At 41.8% G+C, this 21491-nt stretch overlaps 1 protein-coding gene across 1 annotated transcript in view; it reads right to left on the bottom strand.

Moving 5' to 3' along the window:
• The window catches only part of trappc10 (trafficking protein particle complex subunit 10), a 34392-nt gene that overhangs the window by 12701 nt on the left and 200 nt on the right, over positions 1–21491 (bottom strand). The window contains exons 2-14 of the mRNA XM_081357284.1: positions 20014–20095; positions 16104–16239; positions 14698–14894; positions 13465–13660; positions 8480–8591; positions 7294–7541; positions 4648–4794; positions 4419–4533; positions 3517–3593; positions 3340–3431; positions 2887–3027; positions 1138–1250; positions 382–884 (exon numbers count right to left, since the gene is read on the bottom strand). Of these exons, the coding sequence (XP_081213410.1) occupies positions 382–884; positions 1138–1250; positions 2887–3027; positions 3340–3431; positions 3517–3593; positions 4419–4533; positions 4648–4794; positions 7294–7541; positions 8480–8591; positions 13465–13660; positions 14698–14894; positions 16104–16239; positions 20014–20095 (2159 nt within the window). The remainder of the gene's footprint in view (positions 1–381; positions 885–1137; positions 1251–2886; positions 3028–3339; positions 3432–3516; positions 3594–4418; positions 4534–4647; positions 4795–7293; positions 7542–8479; positions 8592–13464; positions 13661–14697; positions 14895–16103; positions 16240–20013; positions 20096–21491) is intronic.

Raw genomic sequence — 21491 nt, 5'->3', positions numbered from 1 at the left:
TAAATTAAACCAGAGATATTTCAAATGGGTGATTTATAATTTAATGTTTTGTGAGGTCTTTTTCATTTTTAGTATATAAAATTATTTATTTTAATGTTACACAAATTAATTTTCAGTAACTGTTTTACTTATTTTAATTTGACATTTTCTGCTTTAATACACTTTTAGAAAACGTTTTATTTTTTAGTGTTTTTATAGTAAAATGACTTTTTAATATAACTTAAAATTTTCGGTGATCTTTGTTATTTTGAGTGTTTACATTTTAAAATTGTAAATTTTTTATAAGTGTTCTATTTATTTTTTTATCATTTAATTAATTACGAGTTTTATCAGTTTGGGAAACGCTGCAATAATCTGACCAGACGGAAGGTTTCGTCTCACGGGTGCGTTGAAGACGATGCTGTTGTTGCCGGGCAACAGCGTGACATCATCCGCCTCGAGCATCTGAGCTCCGTCTTCCACGGCGAGAGGAGCCGGTGCAGTGACGGGCGTCTCCAGAGAGGGGGTGCTGTCCTGGACCCGCATCAGCAGGTGCATGTTCTTGCACACCACGCCAGCCGTGTTCAGCGTGCTCTCGGACGGGCTGTGCTCCTGGATCTCGCAGAGCTCCAGCGCCGGGGACCCCGACACCGGACTGGCCCCCGGGAACGTGACGGTGCCGTCCGGGTTCTGAAGGGCCCGCTTCTGGGCCGTGGAGCCGGGCGTCTCGAGGGAGAAGTGGATGCTGGCGGAGAGATGCTCCACCCGAACGGGAACGGGCATCAAACTGCAGAGACGCAACTCCACCTGCAGGGCGGCGCCAACGTGCACCAGCGCCGAGGCGGGCCGGAAACGCAACTCGTGAAGCCGAGTGAACGAACTCATGCTCAGAGCAACACGCGGGTCTGTGAGGAGAGAGAAACACGGGAATGTTGCAGAACGGCATCATCATGTGACCTGAAGTACATTTACATTTTTTTATTTGACAGACGCTTTTATCCAAAGCGACTTACATTGCATTTCAAGGCACACATTTACATTCTCATCAGTTTTTGCTTTCCCTGGGAATCGAACCCATGACCTTGGCGTTGCAAGCAGTTTGAGCTAGCAATAAACACTAACACTTCTACAGTCGTAGCCTGTGGTGAACACACTGACCGTTGCTCTCTGCGTTCTGGCTGGCGAAGCTCAGGATCTCCTGGCAGAAGTGCTTTCTCTCTTCATCACTCATGTTGGCGTCGCTGGCGAGGAGAGCGCTCGTCTGCAGGTATCTACACACACGGTCAAAGAAACCACACACTAGGGGTGCACCGGATCGTAGTTGATCCGTACGGCTCGCATGGGATTCGCGGATTGACTGCTATCATCATGTATCAAGACATGTTTTGTCTTTGCCAATTTACACATTTATCAAACGATTTTAAGGCGAGACACTACAGGTGAATAGGGTAAAATCTTTAACTAGCAGATATCACCATGAAACTTTCCCAGTTGATTGCCTACGTTAAGATGAGAAAAAAATGTATTACAAGAGAGAGAGAGAGAGAGAGAGGGAGGGAGGGAGGGAGGGAGGGAGAGAGAGAGGGAGGGAGGGAGAGAGAGAGGGAGGGAGGGAGAGAGAGAGAGAGAGGGAGGGAGGGAGAGAGAGAGAGAGAGGGAGGGAGGGAGGGAGAGAGAGAGAGAGAGAGAGGGAGGGAGAGAGAGAGAGAGAGAGGGAGGGAGGGAGAGAGAGAGAGGGAGGGAGAGAGAGAGAGAGAGAGAGAGAGAGGGAGGGAGGGAGGGAGAGAGAGAGAGAGAGAGAGGGAGGGAGAGAGAGAGAGAGAGAGGGAGGGAGGGAGAGAGAGAGAGAGAGGGAGGGAGGGAGGGAGAGAGAGAGAGAGAGAGAGGGAGGGAGAGAGAGAGAGAGAGAGGGAGGGAGAGAGAGAGAGAGAGGGAGGGAGAGAGAGAGAGAGAGAGAGAGAGGGAGGGAGGGAGGGAGAGAGAGAGAGAGAGGGAGGGAGGGAGAGAGAGAGAGAGAGAGAGAGAGAGGGAGGGAGAGAGAGAGAGAGAGGGAGAGAGAGAGAGGGAGAGAGAGAGAGAGAGAGGGAGAGAGAGAGAGAGGGAGGGAGAGAGAGAGAGAGGGAGGGAGAGAGAGAGAGAGAGAGAGAGAGAGAGAGAGAGAGAGAGAGAGAGAGAGAGAGAGAGAGAGAGAGAGAGAGAGAGAGAGAGAGAGAGAGAGAGAGACCGGATGTTAGTCAGTCAGTTTATTCGGTCTTAAAGTGACGGCAGACTAATATTCCCACTGTTGTCTCTGTCATTAATGTTAATAAAGCAAAAAAAATAAATATACAGCTTTCACAAAGATGAAACTATATTTAATTTCTACAGTGAACAAATTGTGTTATTTTACAGGCTTTGTCTGGAGGCTTAATTATTAATTTCTGTACCTGAATACTACCGTTAGAATTTGTAACTTTGTTATTTAGTATTCATCTCTGCTTGTAATTTGTGTATTTGTTCTTAATTTATTACTCAGTGTTTACTTGTTTTTAACAATGCTTGAAATGTATGTTAGTTCGGATAGTTGTTTTTGCTACGATAGGGCAAAAATTCCTAGTGTAAGTGTTTTTCAGATGTTGATTTTTGTTCCTGGTTTTCAGCTACAATTAAATGTTTTGCAATTAGACTAAATGTGAATGATATTCAAGTTATTGGAATCAAAATTAGGAGTTAATTAGGAGTTATTGGAGTCAAAAGATACCCAACCCTAATTACGCGTTGCAGTTTCTCACATTCATTAGTAACTTGTGCGTCGTCTTTGTACATCTGAAGTCTTTGGTTGTGCATGGCAAGAGTTAGAACCGTGTGGATAACACATGAGGTTCAGTGATCATGGTTTATCTGTGATCAGAGACGAGCGAAGGATACTCGTCCATCTTCTGCAGCTGCTTCTGGCACTCCGCGATCTGCTTACGCGTGTGTGTGAGCGGCAGACTCCAGCTCTCCGACACGTACGACTTCAGAGAATCCAGGAGGAAGTTCTCAGCACTCTGAGGGTCTCCCTTCCTCCTGCACACACACACACACACACACACACACACACACACACACACACACACACACACACACACACACAGAGAGAAACAGACACACACACACACACACACACACACACACACACACACACACACACACACACACACACACACACACACACACACACAGAGAGAAACAGACACACACAAACACACAGACACACACGTATGATTAATCACGCACATGTACACCCCATCTCCCTCTGGTGGACGTTATTTGTGTTTCTGTTCCATCAGGGATTTATGATAAATGATATATGATATATGATTTATGTCTCGCTCTCACATGTAGAACTCGGCCAGACTCTTCCCAACCAGTCGAGCCGAACGCATTCGCCCGATCGCCCTGTACATCTCCATCGCAGCGTGAGACAGCTCCTGAACACACACACACAAATTATGCCCCAAAATAAACCTAGCACTAAAATAAACACACAGGGATTATTAGGGAGTAAACGCTCACCAGATAGTGTTTCTCAAACGCCTCCACGGACGACAGCGCCTCCTTGAGCTTCTTATATGGACTCTGAGGACTGTTCGCTGAGAGAGAGAGAGAGAGAGAGAGAGAGAGAGAGAGAGAGAGAGAGAGAGAGAGAGAGAGAGAGAGAGAGAGAGAGAGAGAGAGAGAGAGAGAGAGAGAGGGTGAGAGAGAGAGAGAGAGAGAGAGAGAGAGAGAGAGAGAGAGAGAGAGAGAGAGATTACACACACATTTCAGACATATTTTAAATAAGAACATATATATAATGATTCAAGGGTCCATTCATAAAGAGAGCCATTTACATAATTTCTGAATTAATCAAATACATTAATGATTCCATTACTTACTTATTTAGACATTTTAGTTTTAGTTTCTTATTTAGAGTATCATTTCATTTTTCATTAAAATATCCTAAAAATACTTATTTCTAAAGCTACTTTTTATAATGTCTATTTGATGCTTTTCTCATTTAACACAATAATGACTTTAAATTATATTTTGGGGGTAATTTCTGAGGCAATTATGTTTTATTATATTATTTTCTCATTTTAGTTATATTTTATGAATTAAAATATATATTTTATTTTATCATTTTATTTTATTATTATTTCAAAAAATAATTTTTATATTTTTAAATATTTCATTCTGTTTCTAAAATATTTTTAGAAGTTCTTTATTTTTATAATATATATATTTATTTTTTAATACTTTTCGCATATTAATTTAAAATCTTAAATTTAAAAAATGTGATGTTTTCACACATCAGCATTGCACACAATTCAGTACAATTTAAAATTTTGGCATGTACATATTCCTCACCCTACCCTGTTACATTTGAGTAAACTGAAGCCTTGGTAACGTGAAGTGTGTAATCTGAGGCTAATTACCCGTTTCCGGCCGCTCCGCCCCCAGCCCAGCCAGCAGGTCCACGGTTCTGTTCAGGTCCTCCGAGTTCGGGCCGTTCTCGGACACCAGACCACACAGATCGCCCAGAGACTTCAGCTGCAACACATCAACACAGGCTTGAGTTCATATGAACTGACACACACACACACACACCCTCAATGACACTGGTTGATCATAGATGTTGCATTAGTAGGGACTGAGTCTCGGCACCTTCTCAGTGGCGTACGTCCACAAGCCCACGGTGTGTGAGGAGTTCGCCTCCAGCTGAGCCCGATCGCAGCAGCCCTCGATCCTGTGCAGCACCTCCAGACAACTGAGGAACACCCAGCAGTCCAGAGCCCCGCTCACCACACACACCTGCAGACAACACACACACACACACATCATCAGCACACACACACACACACACATCATCAGCACACACACACACACACACCTCCAGACAACTGAGGAACACCCAGCAGTCCAGAGCCCCGCTCACCACACACACCTGCAGACAACACACACACACACACATCATCAGCACACACACACACACACACACATCATCAGCACACACACACACACACACCTCCAGACAACTGAGGAACACCCAGCAGTCCAGAGCCCCGCTCACCACACACACCTGCAGACAACACACACACACACACATCATCAGCACACACACACACACACACACACACACCTCCAGACAACTGAGGAACACCCAGCAGTCCAGAGCCCCGCTCACCACACACACCTGCAGACAACACACACACACACACATCATCAGCACACACACACACACACACATCATCAGCACACACACACACACACACCTCCAGACAACTGAGGAACACCCAGCAGTCCAGAGCCCCGCTCACCACACACACCTGCAGACAACACACACACACACACATCATCAGCACACACACACACACACACACATCATCAGCACACACACACACACACACCTCCAGACAACTGAGGAACACCCAGCAGTCCAGAGCCCCGCTCACCACACACACCTGCAGACAACACACACACACACACACATCATCAGCACACACACACACACACACACCTCCAGACAACTGAGGAACACCCAGCAGTCCAGAGCCCCGCTCACCACACACACCTGCAGACAACACACACACACACACATCATCAGCACACACACACACACACACACCTCCAGACAACTGAGGAACACCCAGCAGTCCAGAGCCCCGCTCACCACACACACCTGCAGACAACACACACACACACACACATCATCAGCACACACACACACACACACACACCTCCAGACAACTGAGGAACACCCAGCAGTCCAGAGCCCCGCTCACCACACACACCTGCAGACAACACACACACACACACACATCATCAGCACACACACACACACACACACCTCCAGACAACTGAGGAACACCCAGCAGTCCAGAGCCCCGCTCACCACACACACCTGCAGACAACACACACACACACACACACATCATCAGCACACACACACACACACACACCTCCAGACAACTGAGGAACACCCAGCAGTCCAGAGCCCCGCTCACCACACACACCTGCAGACAACACATCATCAGCACACACACACACACACACACACACACACACACACACACACACACACACACACACACACACACACACACACACACACACACACACACACACACACACACACATCATCAGCACACACACACACACACACACACACACCATCAGCACACACACACACACACACACACACACACACACACACACACACACACACACACACACACACACACACACACACACACACATCATCAGCACACACAGACACACACACACACACACACACACACACACACACACACACACACACACACACACCTCCAGCAGACGCAGCTCTTGCACACAGTTGTGCAGCAGTTCGAGCGCGCGGGTCGTGACCTCCCAGGGCCTCATGAGGAAGATGAGCAGTGTGCACTGACACACACACACACACACACATCATCAGCACACACACACACACACACACACACACACACATCATCAGCACACACACACACACACACACACACACACACACACACACACACCTCCAGCAGACGCAGCTCTTGCACACAGTTGTGCAGCAGTTCGAGCGCGCGGGTCGTGACCTCCCAGGGCCTCATGAGGAAGATGAGCAGTGTGCACTGACACACACACACACACACATCATCAGCACACACACACACACACACACACACACACACATCATCAGCACACACACACACACACACACACACACACCATCAGCACACACACACACACACACACACACATCATCAGCACACACACATCATCAGCACACACACACACACACACACACACACACACACACACACACACACACACACACACACACACACACACACACACACACACACACACACACCTCCAGCAGACGCAGCTCTTGCACACAGTTGTGCAGCAGTTCGAGCGCGCGGGTCGTGACCTCCCAGGGCCTCATGAGGAAGATGAGCAGTGTGCACTGACACACACACACACACACATCATCAGCACACACACACATCATCAGCACACACACACATCATCAGCACACACACACACACACACACACACACACCATCAGCACACACACACATCATCAGCACACACACACATCATCAGCACACACACACACACACACACACACACACACACACACACATCATCAGCACACACACACACACACACACACACACACACCATCAGCACACACACACACACACACACACACATCATCAGCACACACACATCATCAGCACACACACACACACACACACACACACACACACACACACACACACACACACACACACACACACACACCTCCAGCAGACGCAGCTCTTGCACACAGTTGTGCAGCAGTTCGAGCGCGCGGGTCGTGACCTCCCAGGGCCTCATGAGGAAGATGAGCAGTGTGCACTGGCGGGAGAACATGTAGCTGCGCAGGTCCAGCAGGCTCGCCTCTCCTCTCTGGATCAGGTCCCGCTTCTCCATGTCGATGGGTCTGCGCAACAGAAGCCCGTTCCAGCTGCGCACCGGCTCACAGAACGAGCCCAGCCAGTTCGCTCCGTCTGAACACACACAAAACACACAGTTCTCTCTGTCTGAACACACACACATGACTGGAGTGAAATCTGTGCGAGGCACAACTGACCTGGATCCACCCATCACAAAATTAAAATGAACCCTTTTTACTTTCTTGTCCTTTATCTTAATTTGAGTGATTCATTAGTGCACACTAATCCAAAGATAATATTTTTTTTTTCTTTTTTTTTATAATTATAAAAAATATTTTTTCTTTTCTTTTATCATTTTATTTCATAATTATTTAAAAAAGCGATAATTAAAAAAAATATTTTATTCTATTTATATAATTTTTTTTTATAATATAATAATAAAAATTATAATTTAAGTTATATTTTATGAATTAATTTTTGTATAATTTTATTTAATTATTTCAAAAAATATTGATTATATTTTTTAATATTTTATTCTATTTTGTATAATTATATTTTTATAAGTTCTTTATTTGTATTATATTTTTATAAATGTAGATGTGTGTATGATATATAGTATTTAAAAATTGTACACATTTTATTATTTTATTTCATATTTGTATTATATTTTTAGCTTATATAAAAGAAATTTTAAATTATAAAAATGTACGATTTTATTTCATATTTATTGCAAAACGTATTTATAATATTTTGATTCTATTTCCATAATTTATTTATATATATATATATATATATATATATATATATATATATATATATATATATATATATTTTTTTTTTTTTTTTTTATTTATAATTTTAGTTACAAGTTAAAATTAAGTATACAATTTAAACAAATTAGTGAATTTAAAATGTAAAAAAAGATATTTTAATCATTTTATTTCATATTTATTTTAAAAAGTATTTATTATAATGCCTTTAAAACATGAAGGTCTGTTATGAATATTAAATGAAGCCGCTGGTGAAGACATTAATGCACAGATGACCTTTACCTCCAGCGCCGAAGTTCAGCACATACTGTGTGAAGAGAGCGTCTAGCTCGTCATACTGGACCAGAGCGTCTTCAAACTGCTGCAGCATCTCGAACACAAACGCCAGCTCCTCCTGAACACACACACACACACACACACACACACATACAGTTTTACACAGTGTGTACGAATAACAAGGTCATATGAGACACAGCCGTCTTCTAACCGTATACACCAGTGATCATCAACTGGCGGCCCGCGGGCCGAATCTGGCCCGCCGAACCGTTCAATCCGGCCCGCGACTGGATTCGAAAATTGTGAGGAGAAAAAAAAAAGAGGAGAATATATCATGTGGTCCACACTATTAAAGCAACTGAAAATAGCAACAACGACTGAGACTCTTAACTATCAGTAATCCCCACCAATTATGACTCTATTTAGGCTTTATTCCGAAATGAGGACAAACTCGCTCCACTTTTTTTTTTTTTTTTTTACATTTATTGTTTCACACAGTTCCTGTTATTTTCCACACATAACTTTTCCTTATGCCCCCTACTTAACGTTTGGTTTTTATTTCAAAGTCTCAACAAACTTCAAACCAGACTTCTCCGTACAAAAAAAGGAGAGAAAACCAACTGGCTGGCATAACTTAAAATAGCATGGTAAATAAATACTAACCTGGTATCCGAACAAAAACAGGATACAAATAATGTTTGCACATCAAATAAAACGTTAAGTGGGCTATAGCGATTTCAAATCACAAGGCTGAAATAGGTTACTCACACTGCTCAATGGCTAAAATTACATTTCCCCTCTGACACCAACTTTTTTACATCAGGCTTGGCCGCTGTCAGACTTATGCGCAAAGAGTCATCCAAGGACTGGTGTGACAGCCGGTTCCTCTCATGTGTTTTTATGTTGTTCATTTTGGAGAACGCAGCCTCACAGGTGTACGTCGAACCGAACATGGTGAGCACATACATAGCCAGCGTCTTCAATGTACCATACTCCTCGGGACAGGACAACCAAAATGCGCCCAGGTTTTCAGCACCACGGAGAGCAGCCTTCAGGTCCCCTGCGGCCTGGATTTCAGCCAGCTCGCTCTGAATGGCCGCTTCGTCCAAAGACATCATTTTCACTGCGTTTGTGGAGAATTCTCCACTTGGGTTGATGCTGAAAGGATCACGCACAAAACCAATGACATCCCTGGGAATTAAAAAGTCATCGAACCTGGAGGAGAAGTTGTCTTTTAATTGTGTGATGAATTTCTTCATCCTGTCTGTTACGTGGCTTTGTCCCACCTTCTTCAGTGTGCTGAAATGCAACAGCCTCCCCGACAACAAATCTGCGTTAAAAAGGTCAAGTTTGTTCCCAAACGCATCGAGTTTTTCCACCAGATCCACCACTGATTTCTCTTTTCCTTGCAGCTGGAGATTAAGTGCATTCAAATGTGAGAAAATGTCTGTCAAAAATGCAACGTTGGACATATATTCGCTGTCCTGCATGGTGCGGAGATGGTCAGCTGCCGCTTTTGCTTTGCTTTGTTTCAAAAACTCCACTACCTGGGCACTGAGTTCAACGAAGCGCTCCAGTGCTTTGCCCTTACTGAGCCAGCGCACGTCATTGTGGAGTAACAGGTCATCATGAGAAGCCTCGGATTCGAGCACAAATTTGCGGAACAGGCGATGCTGTGTGCTTGAGGTTCCTCTGATGTGGTTGATAATTTTCATTGTTTTCTCCATCACCTCTTTGAGCTCCCCACTTAGCTTTGCGCACAGCACACTTTGATGGATAATGCAGTGAAGCGCGTTAGTTTTAGGAGCGACAGTCTTTATTCTGCTCACCAGACCCTTGTTTTTGCCAATCATAGCAGGTGCTCCATCTGTCACTATCAGGTTGATTTTATCAAAGGACAATCCATGACTTTTAAAAAAATCCTCCAGTTTTCCGAAGATGATGTCAGCAGTGGTGTTGTCCTCCAGCGGAAGCAATGCCAGCAGCTCCTCTCGGAAATCTTTGCCATCAAAGAATCTGACAAAAACGCACAACTGTGAGATATCCGTATTGTCCGTGGACTCATCAATGGCCAACGAAATGTATTTGGCTTCCTTGATCCCTTCAATGACAACTTGCTGGACATGCTCTGCCAAGACGTGTACACGACGCGCGGCAGTTGAAGCAGAGAGAGGTATTTGTTTGACAGCTGCAATAATTCTGTCCATGGATTTGTCGGTGGCAAGTTCCTCCAGAACTGTGACCATGCACTCCTTGAAAACCTCACTTTCTGTGAAAGGTCGATTATGTTTGCAAAGCACCCAGGCAGCCTGCATTGATGCACACGTTGCTCTCTCTTGATCAGTTAAAGCTCGAGTAATAATGCCACTTGCACGGGAGTACGCAGATTTCAATGTGGCAATTTTTCTCTTCCGGGCCTCTGACTGCTCAGGATATGAATCCTTGAAATTTGTGTGTTTAGTGTTGTGGTGTCGGCGCAGATTATATTCTTTTGCAACAGCAACAGTTTCGTTGCAAATGAGGCACACAGGTAACGCATTTCTGAAGGTTGGCATGATAAATGCGTACTTTTCAGTCCATTCGTCATTAAAGGATCTGTTTTCCGCGTCAACTTTTCGTTTCATGGCCTTTGAGAGTGCCATTTTAGCCTACCTGTGTTAAGAGGCCTTTTCCTTCCACTAACTGAAACAGTATTAGCACTGAAGCCAGGGACGACAGCCCTATATCGACTGAGACAAAGTATCTCTATCACTCCTGGTGGTTGACTGTGGTATAAGTGATAGGAGCCTGACTCATAAAGGCTAAAAATGGCTTCAGTTTTGTAATGAAATGAAAAAATATAAACAAATAATTAGGGCTTGCATATACTAGTCGAGTAGTCGATCGATCGACTACTTCAACCACTAGTCGACGCTGTCGGAAACAATCGACTACTCGAGCGTCCATTAACCATAAATGAATTAAAAATGGCGAACGTCACCAACAGACACCACACGTCAGATGTGTGGAAGTATTTCATCAAGGATGACAAAAATATTGTAATTGGCCAACTCTGCAAGAGGCCGTTCACATATTGCGTCTAAAAACGTGTGGAAAGCGCGCGCGGCCGTGCCGCTGTCTCCTACAAGCGCTCGCGCTCCCGTGGCGTCTGTCGTTGCTATGCAAACAAACTGCGCTCTCCATGATGACGACGAAGAAGTATCATTCAGCAAAGGATTAATTTATTTCTAGCCCTTGCATTAGCTTTACTACTAGATATATTTCTGGAGATGAGAAGGAAAAACCCGCATGGAAAAACTAGCGCACCATGTTGCTTTCATTATGAGCGCTCGCCTACATTTGAAATAACGACCTTGAGCGCGGAAAAGACGCGATATGTGAACGGCCCCTAGAAGCTAGACGTCTGAAATGAAAGGCAAGAACGGCCATTTATTTGGCTTTTGACTGTTACATGAAAATTTAAAAATGAAATGTCATAATTATAATGTTTTGAGAGTTTACTTATGTAATTGTTGCATTAGGCTATGAATAAATAAATGTTTATTGATAAGATCTAGCTATTTCATGTCTTTTCATTTACAGTAGCATGAACGACGAGTAGTCGAGTAACTCGAGTATTGTTTTGATAAGAAATCGACTAGCAGAAATCAGTAGTCGTGCAACCCCTACAAATAATAAACATTAAGTGATAATTCTATGCCAAAATTATATTTTTATTTCAATTTTTTGGTCCGGCCCCCAAGGTGAGTGTCCAGTAAAATTCTGGCCCTCCGACAAATGTAGTTGGTGACCCCTGGTATACACACTGGGAACTATATTCTCAGAAGGCGAAGCACTGCTACTTGGGCGGAGTGATTTGCTCGCAGCACCTGAGAAGCCTGTGGTGAGGAGCAGAGAGTTCCTCAGAGTTGGAGTAAATCACTCCGCAGAAGTAGCAGCGCTTTGTCTTCTGAGAATATAGTTCCCAGTGTGTGTACGGTTAGAAGATGGCTGTGTCTCATGTGACCTTGTTATTTGTTCACGCTGTGACTATACACATCACAACACGTAAATAGGAAAATGTTGGCGTTATTTTGTCACTTTTTGGGATCGGTATGCTAGCTGGAGCCATTTACCTCCAGTCTTTGTGCTAAGCTAGGCTAGCGGTGGGTGCGTCAGACAGAGTTATGGCACGCACGGAGATGAGAAGGGTGTGTAATGGACTCTAACTCTGGGGGATACGGGGAATAAGTTAAAGTCCTTTAAAGGGTTAGTTCAGGCCAAAAATGATATTAAGAAGAACGAACGCAACAGCGCAGCCAGAGAGCAGAGCAAAACAAAACTCCACTCAGGATTTCCGCAATTTAAAAAACGTGTATTTAAAAGAAAATGTCGGAGGATTTTGATATTAGAGGAGAGGATATTGAGTTCTGTTCGTTCTACGTCACGACGCTTCCTACGCCAGCATCCATCTCCGTGAACGCGCGTCGACCGTTGCCGGAAGAAAGTTATTTTCATTTATAAAGTTTTAAATATGTATATTTTTACGACAAAACCGCACAGATTACCCTCAGGAGGCCTTCGTTTATCCCCCTGGAGCCGGATGGATTACTTTTGTGAAGGATGCATGCACATTTTTGGGACTTGAAGGAGTGGACCCCATTGCTTCACATTATAACCACTGAAAGATCGAAAACATTGTCTAAAATAAATGAAAATGTGTTTGTCTGAAAAATGATTGACATATGCATCTCAAACGGCTTGAGGGTGAGTAAATCATGGGTTTAACATCATATTTGGCCGAACTATTTCTTTAAGAGCTGTACGGATCCAATACACTGATACACGTGTGCAACACTGAAAACAGCGTCTCTCGCGCCTGAAAGTCATATTGAAATGCTCACCAAGGAATCGATGAGAGGAATCTAATTTTTTACTTTATAACAAGTATTGGATTCCAGAATTGGAATTGATTTTCGATTCCCAGCCCTATTCCTCAGCCAATCACACACCTGGACCATGAAGTAGTCGCAGAAGCTCCAGCCGGGCTCTGTGCGCTTCTCCCGCAGCGTCCTCATCTCGTCCTCGAAGCGGCCCAGGTTCCTGGTGAAGGACATGAGCAGGAGCGTGCGCAGTTTAGTGAGGAACGAACTCCACGACTCCTGGGAGCGAGACGACTCCTTCAGAGGGTCCGACAGAGCCACACACCTGACACACACACACACACACACATTTACTCACAGAGCAGATCAATACACACAACACTGCCTGATAATCAATCAATACACGCTTCTTAACACACATATGAGATCACATGCTTACAGCACCATGTTTAATTAAAGGCAGTTTACATGCTTTCATTGACTGTGGTTTTCATCTGATTATATGGGCGGATCTGTTTTATAATTATATTTATATTTAATAAATATATAATTAATCATTTGTCTCTGAGATATATTTCTCTCAATGTCTCGGAGATATATATATATATATATATATATATATATATATATATTTTTTTTTACATTTTAGTGTTTTTTGTATTTTATTATTTCTTTAAAATTGTATTTGTGATATTATTTTCAATATTATATTTTTATAATTTTATTTATATTGAAAAATAGTGTAATGTAAATATAATGAATAAAGTATATAAATATATAAAATAATTTTTTATATTTTATTTTAATAATAATTTGATTGATTTTTCTTAAACTAAAAATATATGATTAAATATAATAAAGCATTAAAAAAAGTTGTTTTTTTAAAGTTTGTTACATTGTTATTTTTATTTAATTTTTTATTTTGTTAAATTATATATATATATATATATATATATATATATATATATATATATATATATATATATATATATATATAAAAAATATATATTTTTAATAATTTGATTTATATATATTTTTTAAACAACAAATATATGATCAAACATAATAAAGTATAAAAATAACGAGTTTAGTTAATCAGGAGGATCATTTTAAACGCTGTGAACGTCTAATGATTAATTGGTTTGACTGATTAATCGGATTATGTGCCTTAGTTTCCGTTCAGAACACCGTCTATTATCACCAGAATGCGAGTGAGATGTGTGTGTGTGTGTGTGTGTGTGTGTGTGTGTGTGTGTGTGTGTGTGAGCAGATCATCCTCATCAGCACTGTGTCTCAGGTCTCAGTCCCAGCAGCTGCTGGCGGGACACTGGGATCAGGGCTATTTCAGGAGTCGCTCCTCACCTGTCGCTCTGCTTGTTGCAGAAGTCGTTGCGGATCTTGTCCACGATGGAGGTGCGCGGGAGGATGTTGGTTTTGTTCTTCTTCTTGTTGTCACTCTCCACCACAACGATGAGCCAATCGACCGAGCCGTGGAGACGCAGGACACCCTGCCAGCGCTGCATGTCTTCCTTAACCGACGCCTTGTACACCTCGGTGTCCTGATACACACACACACACACAAGGACACACACACACACGGACACACATCAGTATTTTACATTATTTCTGAATGTAATAATAAAACAACTTGTATTCAAATCTGTGTTTTTTCTCTCCTAGCAATGCAACTTTGACTTTGCTATACTTACTTTCCAGAATATTAGAATTTCTGGATAAAGTGTGAATCAACATTTTGCTGTTTCAAATAGAGAAATCTTCTACAATTCTGAACAGACAACTAAACAAAATAGCATGTAATTTACTAGAGGTTCTGACAAAATGTTAATTGCTGCAGACTATTTAAAATGTTTGATTATTTTAAATAAATTACTTTAAAGAATCGGTTTGAGTGAATGATTCAATGACTCATTCCATAAAGAATTGTTTCATTACTGGATTAATCACCTTTTTTAGCAAATCTCTTGAGTGAATGATTCAATGACAAATATATTTATAACAGTCACTTGTCGCCACCTACTGGTGTAACGATGTAACTGATACAATCTTTATCTGAAGCGTCAGGTTACTTTCAAAAGGTGATTTACTCTATTTTAATCTCTACTGTAGACATCAGTGTTTATATCTGAACTATAAACTTTTATCCCAGAACTTCACTGATCATTTCAACAAGAAAAATGAATTAAATACCAGGATGCTGCACTCAACGGTTACAGATTTAAAGTCCCCCTGTGGTGTAAATCCAGCTTTTAATGTTGTTTATGTGTCTATGTGGTGTTATTAATATGCTTTAAGACAAACCATGTGTAAATTCATAAGTCGACAGCATTGCTGAGTATTTCCTCCTTAAAACTGCAGTGAACCAAAGACAGTCTCAAAAACACGCTTTGAAATCGCTGGTGTTTCTGACGTCACAAACTACCTTGTAACCAATCAGATCAACGTGTGATCGTCAACCAGTGGATCTCTGAGCTGAGTGAGTGAGTGGAGGCGGGGCTCATTTGCATATTCATAGAACCGCGCATACTAAATGAGGCAAGGGTGATAGGCCCTTATTCAAGATAAAACATTTGGTCATTTTGTTGATCAAAGATGAGTTTTATGTGATAAAATTATTGACTACAGGGGGACTTGTTTAGCAGCAGGAATGAGGCTGTCCGACTCTGATCGTACTCTAGATAGAAGAGTGCACAGCGCACAGTATGTCATGTGGGACACAACTATGGTCTTGTTTCAGATCTGAGACTCACACAGCAGTCGGTCCAGTAGATGTGCAGGAAGGGGAACGTTAACAGCGCTTTATTTCCCTCTTTGGGAAGAAGTTCCTCCTTAAACTGGACAAAATTAGCCTCCAGGTAGATCATCTTTGGTGCTCGTCCGTAAGACCTGAGACGAGAAACACACACACACACACACACACACACACACACACATACACACACACACACACACACACACACACACAGGTTAAATCCAGCACACACACTTGTGCTGTTCTCAACTGAACAGATCTGAAAACAACTGATTATTGACATCAGCCGAACATTATTCTAATGTGCTTTTCCTCGTGTTCATCATCTCTCTTCAGTGTGTAGTGTTGCAGTTCGATCATGAAAGAGTTCTTCTCTATATCAGTGTCAGTGTTCCTGAACTCCTGAAACGCCTCCATTGGATCTTGAGTTTCTTCCGGGAACACGTCACAATATTCCTCATTATAATAATTAATGCGCAGAATAAAGGGGCTGGGCCTGGTTGAGTGAGTTAGTAGTGTGTTAAACTGGCAGTTATGGAAAGGGGCGGGACATTTCCCAAACACACTCGAAGTGCTCGACCAATCACAACACACTGCTCCAGCCGACCAATCAGAGCACAGTGTGCTCTTCAGGAGGAGGGGCTTCATAGACACAGGAAGTAAACAGAGCGTTACTGACAGACTGGGAAGAGAGGAGCCGCAACAATGGAGAATATGAGGAGAATAATCAACATTCGAGTTCTAGCAGAGCCTGAAACAACATCAAGACGGTGCAAAAGGGCATAATACGTCCTCGTTAATCAATCCCTTCTAAATGCATTTCTTCTGAACACAACATGAAATCACTTAAGTCAAATAACAGATATAAAGACATATTGAGACAGTTCCAGAGCTGGTTCTTTCAGGCTGACGGTCTAAACAGGAAGACCTTGATGACTGGATATCCGTCATTCCTTCCAGTTCTGAAAGATCATGTGACAGAAATCACTTCCCTATTCCAGAGGCACACAACAGAACGGCATCTCATCACACCACAGCTGAACATGACGTGGAAACGGCTTGAATTGAACAACTAAAGACATGAATCATGGGAGATCACAGCTGGATTTCACAGCACAGCTCCGGTGGAGCGGCTTTAGATGCGACATTAACGTCCTGGAGGAGGATAAAGTCTCAAGAGAAGAAAGAAAATGCTCTTTTGTGACTCTCAAACAAGAAAGAAATATCTGATATCCTCTCTTCTCATCATGTCTGATGTGTGAGGGCTGGTTCACACAGAGCGTGTTTTCAACAAAGCTCATGGGAAAACATGTTCAGTTGAACAAACACATAAATTGCAAGAGATTTTCTCCAAACCTCCAAATAAAACGTTAAGAGGTTGGATTCAGATTCTTAACAGTAAACTAAATAATCACCAGCAGAACTGTGCATTATGCTTTGCTTTCACACTCGCATGTTTTCTGATTAAAGCGTAACTCTCGCCAAAATGCAACCTAGGGTCTTTTTGTGAATCTACCCGAGGCAAACTTTCATTTAAAAGCATAATTAGAATGAAAACGCCACTTTTAAGTTTGAAAGTATTTTAGTTTTCGGTCAAATTGCCTTTTGAATGGGAGTGAACGGGGCAGGACTATGATAGCATCAAAATCGCTATTTTTAAAACACTAAGAAGGCTCGACACCAGAGGTGGGAGTAAGTCACACATGTGCAAGTCTCAAGCAAGTCTCAAGTCTTAACCTTCAAGTCTCAAGCAAGTCCAAGTCAATTTTGTGAAAAGCAAGTCAAGTCACTGCTTTATGTCAAGCAATTCATGTCAAGTCGTAGCTTGGGTTAAGCAAGTCACTGGCAAGTCATACAAATGTTTGACGATTTAACTGAATTTATATATTAAAATAAGTTAAAGCTGTAGTAGTTACGGACTATGGGATTTTTATTTGCAACAAAAAAATTGCAATATGCATTTCTACTCAAAAGGACTCCACATACAGCTGAGTTGTTAATACAATAAAAAAAAAAAAAAAAAATGTAAAACTACATAGCCTAAAATGTAACTGAAATTAGGCCAACATAAAAGCATATAAAATATTGAAACAGCTGCTGTACCTAAATATGCCTCAAACATTGCAGAAGACCATTAAAAAGTATTAATCAATGCAAGTATAATGGTTTCTATGCCACCAAATGGCATTCTTCAAACAAGCATCCCCTTTATGGAACATGAATATAATACATCCTCAAGTTAGATATTTCCTTTTTTTTTTTTTAAAGGAAAGAGAAAGAGAGGTTATTTGATTTAGTATGATTAAAGTGAGTGAATGTGTGTGCATATGTATGAGTGAAGAGTGTATTGTTTGCACGTGCATGGTTGAGTTTGACTTTTCATGTGTGTGTGAGTGTGTGTGTGTGTGTGTGTGGAGAGAGAGAGAGAGAGAGAGGTGATTTGAGTGTGATTAATATTTGTGAGTGAATGTGTGAGCATCTGTATGAGTGAAGAGTGTATTGTTTGTTTGCATGTGCATGGTTGTGCTTGGAAGTTCAAGGTTTTTATTAATTTTTTGTTTGTTTTGTTTTGTTTATTTGTGGATGCATGGTTGGGTTCGCAAGTCTGTATGATTTTTTTTATTTGTGTGTGTGAAGGTGTATACAATCTTTTATGTGCATCCCCAAAAACTATCCATAGGCTTTTCACTCAAAGTCTAACACTGAAGACCAATTATTAGACGGTGTACGATTGCAAAAAAAAAAAGTTTACAGTTTGACAAAAGCACAAGGTTGTGTTTTATTGCGAGTGTACACAAATATAAGTAAACACTTTGCAGTTTGAATGATATCCTGTACTATGAACTAAATAACAAGAGTATGTTTTTATGTTTCCACTGTTCGATCGCGCCCACGCCTCTCTCTCACACACACCAACACCCACACACACACAACATATTTCAGCATTGCAATCTTGACATCGCACTCGCAGCCTGTTCATTATTAGGCGGGACAGATTAGGTGACTATTAAGAACTCGCGTATCTAACAGTAGTTCCGCATTACATTCATTCATTTGCACGTGAGTGTTATTTATTTTTATACCGTGTTAATTCATGCACCAACCGTGACGCCCGTACCGTTTCGGTTCAATACGAATACATGTACCGTTTCACCCCTAGTCTGTGCAGTGCCAGTTCCAAGTCGAACAAGCCTGCTAGCGCTCTCTGCTTGCCTGCTGCGTCACGTGGTTAGGTTGCGGTGCGTTCAAAAACAGATATTTATTTAACAGAATGCAAGTTATTTCGAGTCATTTAACTAAGTCTCAAGTCATGAATATAAAGTCAAAGTCAAGTCAATTTTTTTATAAATATTTGTCAAGCAAGTCTCAAGTCCTAAAATTTGTGACTGAAGTCCAACTCGAGTCAAGTCATGTGACTCGAGTCCCCCACCTCTGCTCGACACAACATGAAACTTTGCTCGAAATATCCATGAACTTTGTCTCAGACGGCCAAATCGCGGGGAAAATCGCACAGTGTGCACCCGGCTTAAGGCATGAAGATATTAACATATTAGAAACATTAACAATCATGATTTTTTTTGTTGCTTTTTCGCTGCTTGTGAAAAGCGCTGTGCAAAACAATAGGATCCTCCAATCATTTAGTGCGCTTAAGCCCCGCCCCTTAAGCTCACGCTCATTTACATACAGGTTTGAGCGCCACGCCCACAACTCAACATCCAATTAACAACCGATGCACAGAACCAAACCCCACCTTACACTGATTCTAAACTCGAATGTGCATCACAAGATGAAAGATCTGATGCCAATCCTGTTTCATGGGGATCACATATAGAAATATAGATAGAGCATAACCCTAGGCTATATAATAAAACATCCGCTGTGTAGTGAGAGAATATGCCATATCTCACCTCCTCCACTCCATGGGTTCTCTGGGCAGCTGTTGGGTCAGCGAGCTGTACAGGGCCGTGAACAGGTTCTGATCGCCCGCACCTGATCAGCACACACACACACACCTCATGTTTGTCACTTATATTTCACCGTGAAACCGCTAACAAAAATCTACAGTGCTGCATTCTTTACTCATACATGTTTGTTAATGGCCATGTATCATTTAAAGGTGCAGTAAGCAATTTCAGAGAAACACTGTTGATGTTTAAAATCACAAAAACATACACGCCCCTATAGACCTTATGCGCCAGAGAAACGAGGGCGCCGCCATCTTTAGAATATTGTCTTTTAACTTCCGTTTTTGCGGTCGCTCTTTATATCTCTATGGCATTGCTGTCCAGGAGTAATTAGCTTTTTAAGTGGATTTACTTAATGTAAATGAAAGTTATCATGAGGATTGTAATGTTTAAAGCAGATGACTTAACAAATGTCAGTTGACCGGGAAGATTTTAAAACGAGCCGTTCATTAATAAACACGCAAAATCGCTGTGAAAATACAGACCAGAAGTCAAAAGACAACAAGCTGAAAAGGGGCGTGGCTACATAAGGTCTATAGCCACGCCCCCAAATTCTCAAACATGCTTATGCAACATAGGCCCCTCCCTCCTAGTGAGTTTACACACCCCTTCATGCTGATTGGCTACAAGTGTGATTTGGTGCTCTGTCCAACAGCGTTTCTAAGAAATCACTTACTGCCCCTTTCATATTCATATTTAATACAATTATAAGCATAAAAAACATTTCAGTTACTTGAGATAAAAACAAACGTTCCCTGAAAAAAAATGTAAGCTTTTAAAGCATGTTATTTCAACAAGTTGTTAATTGTCTTAATTTTAGTTGAGGTACTTAAATATATAAAACTGAAATAAAAAATAAAAAACAGTTTAGAGTTTAAATAAATAAATAAATTACAATTCACACACAGCAGCTGTGACTCGTATATTTACGTACAGGAAAGTACTGTTTCCGTATCAGGTATCAGAAGATAGAACTGTGGTACTTTGACATATAACATGATACTAAATACTTAATGTAGCTGATATTTACAGGTAGATATTTGCCAATCCAGACATTTGTCATAATTATATTCATGTTTAGGAAACTCAGTAATAGGCAATGAACTGTTAGTTTGGGCTGAAAACATTAACAAATGAAACATCAATAAATACTGTGCTAAAGTGACTGTATTTGGAGGCATCAGGACGAATGATTTTGATTCAAACCGATTCGCTAAAAACATAATTAAAACCGATTCAGGAATAAGAACCGATTCGTTCGGTTTGCAGCCAGGTTTTACATGCAATGTCCCGCTGAAAGCAATGTACAACTCATAATCTTTTTTTAAAATCCCTGATATTTCCAAGCTGACAGGAGGAATATTATGAATCAGATGTCAGTGTGAACCATCACAACACACCAAAACACCGCTGCAGTCGAG

Source organism: Scardinius erythrophthalmus, assembly GCF_964197995.2.
Source record: "Scardinius erythrophthalmus genome assembly, chromosome: 25".
In the NCBI taxonomy this organism is placed as follows: domain Eukaryota; kingdom Metazoa; phylum Chordata; class Actinopteri; order Cypriniformes; family Leuciscidae; genus Scardinius; species Scardinius erythrophthalmus.
Note: the sequence above shows the minus strand (reverse complement) of the source record. Positions and strands in the feature narration are given on the sequence as shown.